At 34.5% G+C, this 13,734-nt stretch overlaps 1 protein-coding gene across 1 annotated transcript in view; it reads left to right on the top strand.

Moving 5' to 3' along the window:
• Positions 1-13,734, top strand: part of PPFIA2 (PTPRF interacting protein alpha 2) — a 486,204-nt gene that overhangs the window by 405,990 nt on the left and 66,480 nt on the right. The window contains exons 16-17 of the mRNA XM_026454621.1: positions 3,697-3,832; positions 10,042-10,262. Of these exons, the coding sequence (XP_026310406.1) occupies positions 3,697-3,832; positions 10,042-10,262 (357 nt within the window). The remainder of the gene's footprint in view (positions 1-3,696; positions 3,833-10,041; positions 10,263-13,734) is intronic.

Below are 13,734 nucleotides of genomic sequence, written 5' to 3'. Positions count from 1 at the left end.
CAAAAAAAAAAAAAAAAAAAAAAAAAAAAAAAAAAAAAAAAAACATGTATTTACTAGGCAACACAGAATAATAGCAGCTGTTTGAAACTTTCTACTACCAAAGGCTTTTAGGAAAAGTCCGTCTTTCTTGGTGTTATGTTCATCTTTAGAAAGTTAACTCCACCAGAGGAGGGGTTTGTATTTGTTTTGATAACTACCATAATCTCAACACCTAAAAAACTATTTTGCATAGAGTATGCTCTCAAGATATATTATAGAATGAATAAATGAATATCTGGTAAAGCATTATTCAGATGCTCAAATAAAAATTCAAATAAAAAATCCTAAAGTGTCTTAAACTCTTTTCAATAAGGAAAAACAATATTTAATAGTTTAAGTATTTCCATATTCAATTTAATATGAGAAACTTTGGCAGACATAAAAACACCCAAGAAACTTTTATATATGTAAGTCACTAATTGAGAAAATCATTCTTATTTTTCAAATTTTTAAGATTCTGATTTTTATATATGAGCTGAAATTATTATTTCAATGGTATGTGTTCACATAGTTATGATTATTATAACGAGGATGGTGGAGAAGGAGAAGAACTGATAAAATATCAAGGGAGTCAATGCATAGAATAAGCATTATTGAATCAATAGATTAAATATATATGAATAAGAATAAATGGTCAGTTCCTTGTTTGTTTGACCTTAGGTCTCAAAATACAGAGTTTCAAAGTGTTGTCTAAAAGTCTATCACTGCACTGAGTCGTTATGGGCAGCCTAACAATGTGATCTTTATCTACAATGAAGGATGATTGGGCCTATATAGAACAATTATTCTTTGATCAACAGATTGTAGTGGAAGGAACCCTAGACCAAGAATAAGATAATTCACATACCCAAGACTCAGACAGATAATTACAAGCTGCTTGATTTTGGAAAACCTGTTTTCCTTAATAACATTCTAAATAAATACATATTTGTACCTAAATAGGCATAAATGATATTTTTCTGATTATCTCACAGGCTTGCTTTGCAGATAAAATAAGACAAGTAAGCATTATAGTAAATCATATTATTTGTATAGTATGTATAGTAAATCATATTACAAGTATAAAATATAGAAATAATTAAGGTAAGCTAGCTAAACAGAACTTATAATAAGTTACAGGATAACTGAATGTTTATTAAACAATTATTTATAGAACATTCATGCTTCTGAGGACAAATAATTTTGTAAAAACAATAATGGAAATAGGAGGTGTGTGAGAACTCAGTCTACTAAGTTTTGATCTACTAGGTGGGGAGGTGAGGAGAGATAAGCTAGGTGAGTGAGTATCAGTGACCACTCTTGTCTCTTAATATCTCATCTGAGAAGAAAGTAAAATGAGTTCCAGAGTGACTAGAAAGGGCTTGATTTGGCTCAACTCTGAAAAAAGGTAGAATCTGGGTAATTGGAAAGGACAACAGAGGACACTCCAGAAAGCAGAGCGATGGGTAATAGGTTTTCTCTAAAAAAATTCTTACCTGGCTTATTTATGCGAGTTCTTTAATGAGATTAAAGAACAGGAGATTCAGGAGGAGAAACTACAGGGTTCATTGCTTAAATGAACTGATACCTATTTTGTGACTTACTTAGCACTTCCAAAAGCCTTTCAAAATATTGAACACCTAGAATGATTTAGAAATTGAACTAGCATGATAATATTGCCTCTGTTTTCTCCTGTTAAAGAACTATCTCAGAGAACTGGAAAAAAGAGGAGAGAGATGAGTGTGAGGAGTGTTATAATAAAAAGAATACTAGGAGCTAGAATAGTAGATGGCAATAATATTTTTAAACTGAGACCTTAAAACTGTTAACCACATGTGTTGAGACTGTTTTCAGGAGAAAACAAACAAACAAACAAAAACAAACAAACAAAGCATGTTCAAAGAAATAAAAAGAAAGTGTGAGTTACTGGAATTGAAAGAAAGTCAGTACAGCTGTATGAAAAGCTATGCAGAGAGTACCTTAAAATGAAACTGGAAAGTGGCAAAGGTCCAAATTATAGAGGTCCTTTAAGGACATTGAATAATTTTAAGCAGGAAATTGATATGATTAGATCTGTGTTTTGCTTTTTTTTTTTTTTTTTTAAATAAGTTATGTAGAGTTGTGAGATAAATCAACAAGAAAACAATGCTCATAGAATGATGAGTTCTCACGTTAGAAACTCCACTCTGATACCTAAAGGGACATTAAGGTAAGCAGCCACAGGAAAAAGGAACCCAGACTGTTGAGAGCAAGATAGTTTAAGCTTGTATTAAAATCATTTCATGTATTTATCATCTTGCCAGATATTTATGAAGTGCTTGTTATATACTAGGAACGCCTTCCTGGACGTAGGAAGGTAACTAAACTCTGATCTTTGTTCTTCATGAAACTTAGAGCCTCTGCCCAACAGATAAAGACAGAGAGTTGTGTCCTTTATGAATATGGCCTTGTTGGTTTTTTTTGTAACTTATCCATGATAAAACCTGTTTACTTCATTAAGTGTCAAGTATATTGCTACAAAAACAATAGCTGTCACTTATTTGAGGGATAGTTTTTCAGTTCATGTGTTTTAATGTCCCATTGGCAAAACAAGAACTTTCTTAAGTTAGTGTCTTCCGTTGTTGCAAACACCCAGACCTCACCTCCCCTTTTTAATGTTACATAATATTTGGAAGTGCTTATCTTTGTTCACAAGGATAACTTAAAAAGAGAGTATAGTCAATCAGCAGAAGCCTCAAATTCAACAGAACTAACAGCTTTAAGTGTATTTCCTACTGATGATGGATTTGTTATTTCATTTTATAGGGCAGCATGATGTCGCTGTTATCATCATCATCATTATTGTAACAATAAAATGAATTTGCTATAAATCCACATATAAGTAATATGCCTGGACTTTGATTATAGGGCACGTTATTACCATGTTTATTGAAAACTAGTGTAATGATACTTTCCAACTAAAATTTTCCAAATCTTTCATCTTTAAACAGATTTAAGAATGAAATGTGCTTATGAAAAGATTTTTCTTCATCCTTTTGAAACAATGTCTTATCAAAAACTTTTTAAAAATACTTTTGGTAGTATATCCTATTTTCTTTTATAAAACTAAGACCATAAGCTTTGGGTCCATCTAAATTTAAGCATTTTGTTGATTCTCTAAATTGAAAAATAGAATGTGAAAAATAGACAATGTGTGAATAAATTTCTCCAAACATTTTAAAATTGGAAAAGTTCTGGGACCCCCAAATTTTAGACATTTTTAGCTAGATTTATCAGAAATACTTAAAACAAACACAGTAAGCAATAGCACATATTGTGATATACATAAAAGATCTCAAATTAAATTGCCAGAATTTAACCTAATGGATTTTGATTATCAGTCTTATTATGATTCATTTTACTACTGCATTTGAAAATGATAATAAACAGAAAGGTTATAAGTACTGTATATTCTAAAATAAGAAAATGCACTTGACTTTCAGGAATGGACCTAAGACTGCAGCTTCTGACATAAGTCTCTAAAGAGGCCTCAGAGTCATGACAATTTATCAGTTTTCTTTCTTGAGGTTTGATTTCCTTGAGGACTTCTGCTTTATTGCTAGTGAAACAGCAGATAGTAATTTCCTGGTAAGTTTAATATTTGAGATTGGATTATTTTATATTTTTCCTTTTTTCCAGAACTCATCTAGACACCTCGGCTGAGTTACGGTATTCAGTGGGATCTCTAGTGGACAGCCAGTCTGATTACAGAACAACTAAAGTGATAAGAAGACCAAGGAGAGGCCGCATGGGTGTGCGAAGAGATGAACCAAAGGTTAATCTTTTAACTTCAACTCTTCTCTAGTTTTATTTAAATAGATCACTTCATTTTGGATAGAATTTTAACACTGACATAATTAGAAAATGCTAGCATTTTTGTTAATTTGAAACACAGAATGTGACTTTAAAAAATATATATATATATAAGTAACATAAAGCCCCAACTATGGGCCCAAAATTGAATAAGCATTTCCCATGTATTTATTCATATAACATTATGAAGTTGGTACTACTTGTACACTAACTTCAGACATAAAAATACTGAGGCTCAGAAAAGTTAAATGTTAAACATTGCACAGGTAGCAAAGTGATGGAGTCAAAACGTAGGCCTATATTTGTGTGGTTTCCAATACTATTAGTAGTGTAATATTAACTGTTATACTACCTTGTCAAACATGTAGCCTTTTGATTTTCTTGGGCACTTGAGCAATGGCATTCATGTTGTTCATTCAAATTAATTTAATTAAAATTAGTATTTTAAAAACACTTTGAAGAAAATGTACATAGACTATTCCTGTGTTCACAAAGAACTATTAATGATAAGGGGCAGTGCTAGCCTTCCATTCAGTCAATAACTTAATTTTAAATTTGCAAGCTATGTTTGTTGAGTAATGTAGTTGTATTTTATAGAGAAGTAAAATAGTCCTTTGGTGCCTAAGTATAGTTCATTCTTTCAACCGCTTTTATGTATACCAAACACTATATAATCCATTTGTCCTTATATTTTTTTGGGGGGGCCACATAAAATATACTTTATTTTTTTATTTTTTTTAATATACTTTATGTTCTAGGGTACATGTACATAACATGCAGGTTTGTTACATATGTATACATGTGCCATGTTGGTGTGCTGCACCCATTAATTCATCATTTACATTAGGTATATCTCCTAATGCTATCCCTCTCCCCTACCCCCACCCCACAACAGGCCCCAGTGTGTGATGTTCCCCTTCCTGTGTCCAAGTGTTCTCATTGTTCAATTCCCACCTATGAGTGAGAACATAAAGTCTTTGGTTTTCTGTTCTTGTGATAGTTTGCTGAGAATGATGGTTTCCAGCTGCATCCATGTCCCTACAAAGGACATGAACTCATCCTTTTTTATGGCTGCATAGTATTCCATGGTATATATGTGCCACGTTTTCTTAATCCAGTCTGTCATTGATGGACATTTGGGTTGCTTCCAAGTCTTTAGTATTGTGAATAGTGCCACAATAAACATATGTGTGCATATGTCTTGATAGCAGCATGATTTATAATCCTTTGGGTATATACCCGGTAATAGGATGGCTGGGTCAAATGGTATTTCTAGTTCTAGATCCCTGAGGAATCACCACACTGTCTTCCACAATGGTTGAACTATTTATACTCCCACTAACAGTATAAAAGTGTTCCTATTTCTCCACATCCGCTCCAGCACCTGTTGTTTCCTGACTTTTTAATGATTGCCATTCTAACTGGTGTGAGATGGTATCTCATTGTGGTTTTGATTTGCATTTCTCTGATGGCCAGTGATGACAAGCATTTTTTCATGTGCCTGTTGGCTGTACGCATGTCTTCTTTTCAGAAGTGTCTGTTCATATCCTTTGCCCACTTTCTGATGGGGTGGTTTGTTTTTTTCTTGTAAATTTGTTTGGGTTATTTGTAGGTTCTGGATATTAGCCCTTTGTCAGATGAGTAGATTGCAAAAATTTTCTCCCATTCTGTAGGTTGCCTGTTCACTCTGATGGTAGTTTCTTTTGCTGTGCAGAAGCTCTTTAGTTTAATTAGATCCCATTTGTCAATTTTGGCTTTTGTTGCCATTACTTTTGGTGTTTTAGACATGAAGTCCTTGCCCATGCCTATGTCCTGAATGGTATTGCTTAGATTTTCTTCCAGGGTTTTTATGGTTTTAGGTCTAACATTTAAGTCTCTAATCCATCTTGAATTAATTTTTGTATAAGGTGTAAGGAAGGTACTGGTACCAAAACAGAGATATAGACCAATGGAACAGAACAGAACAGAGCCCTCAGAATAATACCACACATCTACAACCATCTGATCTTTGACAAACCTGACAAAAACAAGAAATGGGGAAAGGAGTCGCTATTTAATAAATGGTGCTGGGAAAACTGGCTAGCCATAAGTAGAAAGCTGAAACTGGATCCATTTGTCCATATTTGTACACAGGCCCTTGATGCCTTTTGGGTTTAAACTGGCACCAGTATGTCATGTATTAATTAATCCATCAAAGTAGGCATTCAATATCTATTGAGTACATGAGTAAATAAATGAGCAAATGAAAGCTACATTAAGTTAATCTCAATTCTTTTCTCATTATTATGTGACAAAAAATTAATAAGTGCTACTTGATGTCAACATGAGTTGTAACACAAATACTAATTCTGATTCTCAATTCTTAACTCAATGGTCAGGGAAGTATCATGTAGCCTTCCATAGAAATCATTTTATATGATCACAAAAATAAAAACCAATTTTTTAAAAAGCAGAATAAAAGAGATCTAGGACCTCTCTTTTATGCCCAACCTCCTCATTCATTCAGATAACAGCTTGAAAAACACTGGTCAATTGGTTACTTCAAATGGAAGGCTTCTTATATCCATTTAAAAAGCATAACCATGTAAATTAGCATGCCTTGGGCTTAAAATTACAGATATACCTTGTTTTATTGTGATTTGCTTTATTGTATTTCACAAGCATTATGTTTGTTAGTTTATCTGTTTGTTTTTTACAAATTGGAAGGTTCCTGACAACCCTGCCTCACGCAAGTCTATGGGTGCTATTTTTTCAATGCATATGCTCACTTTGTATCTCTGTCTCATATTTTGACAATTTTCACAATATTCCTTTTTTTTGTTTTGTTTTGTTTTGAGGCAGAATATTATTCTGTCACCAGGCTGGAGTGCAGTGGCACTATCATGGCTCACTGCAGCCTTGAATTCCTGGGCTTAAGCAATCCTCCCATCTCAGTCTCCCAAGTAGCTGGCACCACAAGCAGGCACCACTATGCCCAGCTAATTTTTATATTTTTTTGTAGTGATGGGGTTTCACCATCTTGCCCAGGTTGGTCTCAAGCTCCTGTGGTCAAGTGATCCTCCCACCTCGGCCTCCCAAAGTGCTGGGATTATAAGCGTGAACCACATCAGTTCTCGCAATATTTCAAATGTTTATTATTATTATTATACCTATTGTGGTGATCTGTGAACAGTGATCTTTGATGTTACTATTATAATAATTTGAGCGTGCCACAAACCATGCCAATATAAGATAGTGAACTTAATCTATAAATGTTGTGTGTACTTCTGCTCCAATAGCATTTCCCATCGCTTTCCCTTTCTTTGGGCCTTTGTATTATCCAAAACACAACAATATTGAAAGTAGGTCAATTAACAACCCTACAATAGCCTTAAGTGTTCAAGTGGAAGGAAGAGTTGCACATCTCTAAGTGAAAACTAGAAACAATTAAACTTAGTGAGGAAGACATGTCAAAAGCTGAGTTAGGCCAAAAGCTAGGCTTCTGGCATGAAACAATCAAGTTGTGACTACAAAAGAAAAGTTCTTCAAGGAAAATACAAGTGCTACTCCAGTGAACACACAAATAAGAAAACAAAACAGCCTTACCACTGATATGGAGAAAGTTTTAGTGGTCTACATAAATGTGATCATTTAATGATAAACAATCAAAGCATGCACAACATTCCCTTAAACCAAAGCATAATCCAGGGCAAGACCCTAACTCTTCAATTACATAAAGACTGAGAAGCGAGGAAGCTGCAGAAGAAAACTTTGAAGTTAGCAGAGGGTAGGTCAGTTCATAAAGTTTAAAGAAGGAAGTCATCTTCACAACATAAAAGTGCAAGGTGAAGCAGCAAGTGCTGATGGAGAAGCTGTTACAAGTTATTCAGAAGATCTAGCTAAGATAATTGATGAGGATGACTACTCTAAACAAAGGTTTTCAGTGTAGATGAAATCACCTTCCACTGGAAGAAGATGTCAACTAGGACTTTCATAGCTAGAGAAGAAAAGTAAATGCCTGACTTCAAAGCTTCAGAGGACAGGGATGAATGAATGCAGCTGGTGACTTTTAAGGTGAAGCCAATGTTCATTCACCATACTGAAAATCCTAGGACCCTCAAGAATTATGCTAAATCTACTCTACCTGTGTTCCATGAGAGGAACAACAAAGCCTAGATGACAGCGCATTTGTTTACAGCATGGTTCACTGAATATTTTAAACACACATTTGAGACTTACTGCTCAGAGAAAAATATATATATATATTCCTTTCAAAATATTACTACTTATTAACAATGCACCTGGCCACCAAGACCTCTGACAGAGATACTCAAGGAGATTAATGTTGTTTTTGTGCCTGCTAACACAACACTCATTCTGTAGCCCATGGATGAAGGAGTAATTTTGCCTCTCAAGTATTATAAGGTAAGAAATACATTTCACAGGGCTATAGCTGCCATAGGTAGTGACTCGTCTGATGGATTAGGGCAAAGCCAATTGAAAACATTCTGGAAATGATTCATCATTCTAGATGCCATTAAGAACATTTATGACTCATGGGAGAAGGTCAAAACATCAACCTTGACCAGGCGCGATGGCTCACACCTGTAATCTCAGCACTTTGAGAGGCCGAGGCAGGTGGCTCACCTGAGGTCGGGAGTTAGAGACCAGCCTGGCCAACATGGTGAAATCTCATCTCTAGTAAAAGTACAAAAATTAGCTAGGTGCACCTCTGCAATCCCAGCTACTCTGGAGGCTGAGGCACGAGAATAGCTTGAACTCAGGAGGCAGAGGTTGCAGTCAGCCGAGATCAAGCCCTCCAGCATGTGCAACAGAGCAAGACTCCCTCTCAAAAAAAAAAAAAAAAAAAAAAAATCAACCTTACTAAGAGTTAAGAAGACATTGATTCTAACCCTCATGGATGACTTTGAAGGGCTCAAGATTTCTGTGGAGGAAGTAACTGCAGATGTGGTGAAAATAACAAGAGAACTAAAATTAGAAGTAGAGCCTGAAAATGCAACTAAATTGCTGCAATCTCATGATAAAACTTGAACAGATGAGGATTTACTTTTTATGAATGAACAGAAAGTGGTTTCTTGACATGGAATCTACTCCTGGTGAAGATGGAATCTACTCCTGGTGAACATTGTTAAAATGACAACAAAGGATGCAAAATATTACATTACATAATTGATAAGGCAGTTGCAGGGTGTGAGAGGATTGACTCCAATTATGAAAGAAGTTCTACTGTGGGTTAAATGCTATCAAACTGCATTCCATGCTACAGAGAAATCCTTAATGAAAGGAAGAGTCAATCAGTGTGGCAAACTTCATTGTTGTCTTATTTTTAAAAATTGTCACAGTCACTCAACCTTCAACAACCACTACCCTTATCAGTCAGCAGCCATCAGCATCAAGGCAATACCCTCCACCAGCAAAAACATTAAAATTCACTGAAGGCTCAGATGATCATTAGCATTTTTTAGCTAGAAAGTATTTTTAATGAAGGTATGTTCATTTTTAGACATAGTACTATTATACACTTAATATACTTCAGTAGAGAATTAGCATAACTTTTATGTTCATTGGGAAATCAATAAATTTGTGTGACTCTATTGTGATACTCACTTTATCAGGGTGGGCTGGAACTAACCCTGAAATATCTGTGGAGTATGCCTGTACATAATTTTGCAATATTTTAAATAATATTTTGTTAGAATCAATGTAAATAAATATTGGGAAGAGAATTATTGTATAATTTCTTATGTGATAATATTTGTGGCCTGAGCTTATAATAAGAAAATATAAGAAGACTAATTATTTTAAGTCTTGAATGCTTGCGTACAAATAAATAAAGATTGCTACATTTGGAAATAAGGAACAGTATTGCAAACACGTGCTTTAAAGTAATTGTTACCTTGGAATATGATCGAACTGTAAATCATATAGAAATTTATCATCTTTGTTTCTATTAAAATCTTGATATTTATGCTGACAATTAATCCCTCACATTACTTACGACGTCAAGGAACTATTTTATGGAAGCAAATAAATTAAAATGTTAATAATTGGTTCAGTTTTTGCAAGGTCAGTTGTAAAAGCATGCCTGTTGTTGTTGTTGCTGTCTTTGAGATTAGTGCTTTGAACATGAGCAACGTGATAAATATTCTGCATTTTTCATTTACCATTCAGGTGAAATCTCTTGGGGATCATGAGTGGAACAGAACTCAACAGATTGGAGTACTAAGCAGCCACCCTTTTGAAAGTGACACTGAAATGTCTGATATTGATGATGATGACAGAGAAACAATTTTTAGCTCAATGGATCTTCTCTCTCCAAGTGGTCATTCCGATGCCCAGACTCTAGCCATGATGCTTCAGGAGCAACTGGATGCCATCAACAAAGAAATCAGGTAACTTCAATTAGTACTGATGGTTTCAAGAAATTAGAAGACCTGTATACAATGCTAAAAATATAAATACTAGATCAGAAGCATTAGCATTAACTGGAGATTAATAGGTCTGCAGAATCTCAGGCCTCACCCCATATGCACTGAATCAGAATGTGTACTTTCAGAAGATTCCCAGGATATCTGTGTATCTCCTTTATAATATTAGGACAGCCTTTGTAAGGAACATACATCAAACATGTAAGACTAATGACATTAGTGACAATATAAAAGAATAAGTTAAAGGCAAAACTTTCTCCAGTGAATTTTAAAGCACTTTTTAAATTAAAATTTACTACATAAAGGGAAAGTATTTGTGGTAATCACATACATTCTTCAGATACATTACATACTGCAGTAAAGGTACCAAATAGTATGCAAGTTAATGTGCATTCAGATCCCTTAAACTATTTAAACATTGGAGTGAAATTAATTTATCATTCTTTTTGTCAATTTTATGCCATTTATATCAGGGACAGCCTGTTTCTTGGAAGTTTATTAATATTAACAGTTTTAGAGGCTGGAAAGTCCAAGATGAAGGTTTCAGCAGGGTTCAGTTTTTGGAAAAGGCTCTCTTCCTGGCTCCAGGGAAAGGGAAAGTAAGGCAGGTGATGGGAGGCAGAAAGAGAGGGGGAGAGAGAGAGAGAACATTAATATATTAAATCTATGGAATTAAGCCTCTCTCTCTCTCTCTTTCTGCCCCCTGCTGCCCACCCACCTTTCCATTTCCCTGGAGCCAGGAAGAGAGAACCTTTACCAAAAATGGAACCCTGCTGGAACCTTGATTTTGAACTTTTCAGAACAGCAAATTAATTTGACTCCAATGTTTAAATACTTTTAAGGGATCAGAGAGCCTTTACCAAGGAAAGATTTATGGAAGACCTCATGTAATCTCAATTACCTCCCCAAGATCCTATTTTCAAATACAGTCATTTTGCCCTTTAAAGCTTCAACCTGTGAATTGAAGGTGGGAGATAAAATTCAATTCATAGCAAAGCAGATGCTGAAAGCAGGATAGAGTCCTCTTCTCTGCCAAGAATACTTGAGGAAAAAAAAAGTTAATGCCTTTAAATGGGATAAACTAAACGTATTACTACTTTTCTTATTAATAAAAATTACATTTCTGTAGTAATATATTGCATGAAAATTCAGATTTTTTTTTTTATTTAAATGGGGTTTCACACTGCTATCTAGGCTAGTGTGCCATAACTCAGATCTGGCTCTCTGTAGCCCACAACCTCCCAGTCTCAAGCAATTCTTCTACCTAACCCTTTCAAGTAGCTGGGATTATAGGCATGTGCCACCATGCCTGTCTAATTTTTTTTTAATTTTTTGTAGAGACAGGGTCTCCCTCTGTTGCCCAGGGTGGTCTTGAACTCCTGGGCTCTAATGGTTCTCCTGCCTTGGACTCCCAAAGTGCTGGAATTACAAGCATGAGCTACCACACCCAGCCTCAGACTGTTAATCTTAGTGTTTGTGGCTGGTTAATTATATTCACTGATGCCTAAAACTTGTGTTTGAGTTGGGCTGCTACCATATTTTAAACTGAGACACAATTCTTATAGAGTTTTTTATGATTAATATTCTTACATCAATGAAAATACATTTTCACATATTAACACTGAAGTTTGTAACAAATCAGGCTGATCAATAAAAATCCCCTAGCATTTTGGGGATGTATGTGTAAAAATTTTCTAAGTAAATGGGGACCAAATTCATTTGCATTCTTTAAATATAAAAGGCTTAACATATCTGTGAGACATAATTTAATATTATGGCCTAACAAGTATCTTTATTATATTTTCATTTCAAAGGCAATAAAACATGTGGTGATATGAATTATTTCATACTAGATATGAAAAAAAGTACTGTTGCTGTATGGTACCCTAATAATAGATGGTTTTCATTACAATTGAAATTGGACAAATTAACATTTCAAATATTGAGAAATGTTGGCACTCTGATAATTTCATTTTAATTTAATATATGGTTTCTTGAACTCCAATGACATCAGCTTTTTCTGTCAGTTCCTTGACTAACCCCAGTGATGAACCCAATTGTATCAGGTATATTTGTATTGTTTTGAATATCAACAAACCATTCTTAACTTGGTTTTTCAACTGGTGAGCATGTTTTAAGTCTTTTGAACAATGCCTTTCTTTTTTCTTTCTGGCTCTAGCTAAATCAATTGGCTTCCTTCTACTATTATTCAAACTACCTATCATCACCCTACTGCACTGAAGAATAGTTTTTTACCTGTATGACAATAACCATTACTATCTGGTTTCTTTGTAGTATGCTAGTTCTCCATGTAATCCAACCTCACTGCAACCAGAGAAGACTTTTAAAAACAGAAATGTGCTTATGTAATCCCCCTTTTTCAAACCATTCAGTTGCTCTTAGGATACAAACCAAACTTTTTAATATGGTCTACAATACCTCACCTGTCTCACCACTCTCTAACCATTTACCTTGCCTACTTTCCAGTTCCTTGATGTTCCATGATCTTTCTTTTGTTGTGTCATCCCTTTTTTCTGGAACATTCCTCTCATTCCACACCCTTCTACCCTAACATTTCACTCATGTTACCCTTACTCACCATGGACAGCTCCTCCATTACTTCTTCAAGGAAGGTGGTACTGTCCATCAGTTCTTTACCTTCACTAGATTGCAACTTTTATAGGAGCAAGAAATGTATCTGGCTTTGCTCACCTTTATTTGTAGGTCTTTGCTTGATATTTAGAAAGTGCTCCATAAATATTTGATTATTCTAAATAGAACATAAATATTAACTGAATAACTGAGTAACACTTTCTGATGCTGTTCAGCTAATGGTTGCATTTACCAAATTAAGTTTGAAATCGAGTCTATATTCTTGTGATATTTATTTTCACCAAAGAGATCAACACACCCTCAATAACAATCTATTTCTCTTCAGTGACTCTTAGCTTTGTAACATTAGGGTAGTAATTTCTAGTAACAATCTTGGCCAGTAGGTTAATATAGTTGTTTTTTGTAAGAAATTTGAAAAATACATGAAATGTGATTATATCACATTTAAAATAAATAGTCATCTTGATTTAGACCAGAGTGGTCTGCTAGTAACAACCAGAATTTTTCTCTGGTTAAAATTTTTCTTCTTTCATAAACTAATTTAGCCATTAAAAAAAATGCATGTTTTCTGGCTTCACAGCTCACTGATTCAAATTACTTCAAACCCATTTGCCACACACTGTTCATTTATCTGTTATTTTATAGTTAGCTTCTATTTTCTGTTAGATTAAACTTCAATCAACCTCTTACCCAACTTGTTCCTCTAGGTTTGGCTCTCTTGTACAATTTAGATAATACCTAAAATTAATAACCAAAATTTCTGTGTACAACAGAACCACGTTACATCTCACCAGAAAAAAAAAAAAAAAAAAAAAAAAAAAAA

Source organism: Piliocolobus tephrosceles, chromosome 10 (genome assembly GCF_002776525.5).
Source record: "Piliocolobus tephrosceles isolate RC106 chromosome 10, ASM277652v3, whole genome shotgun sequence".
NCBI classification, from domain to species: domain Eukaryota; kingdom Metazoa; phylum Chordata; class Mammalia; order Primates; family Cercopithecidae; genus Piliocolobus; species Piliocolobus tephrosceles.
This window is presented reverse-complemented; position numbering and strand designations above follow the sequence as displayed.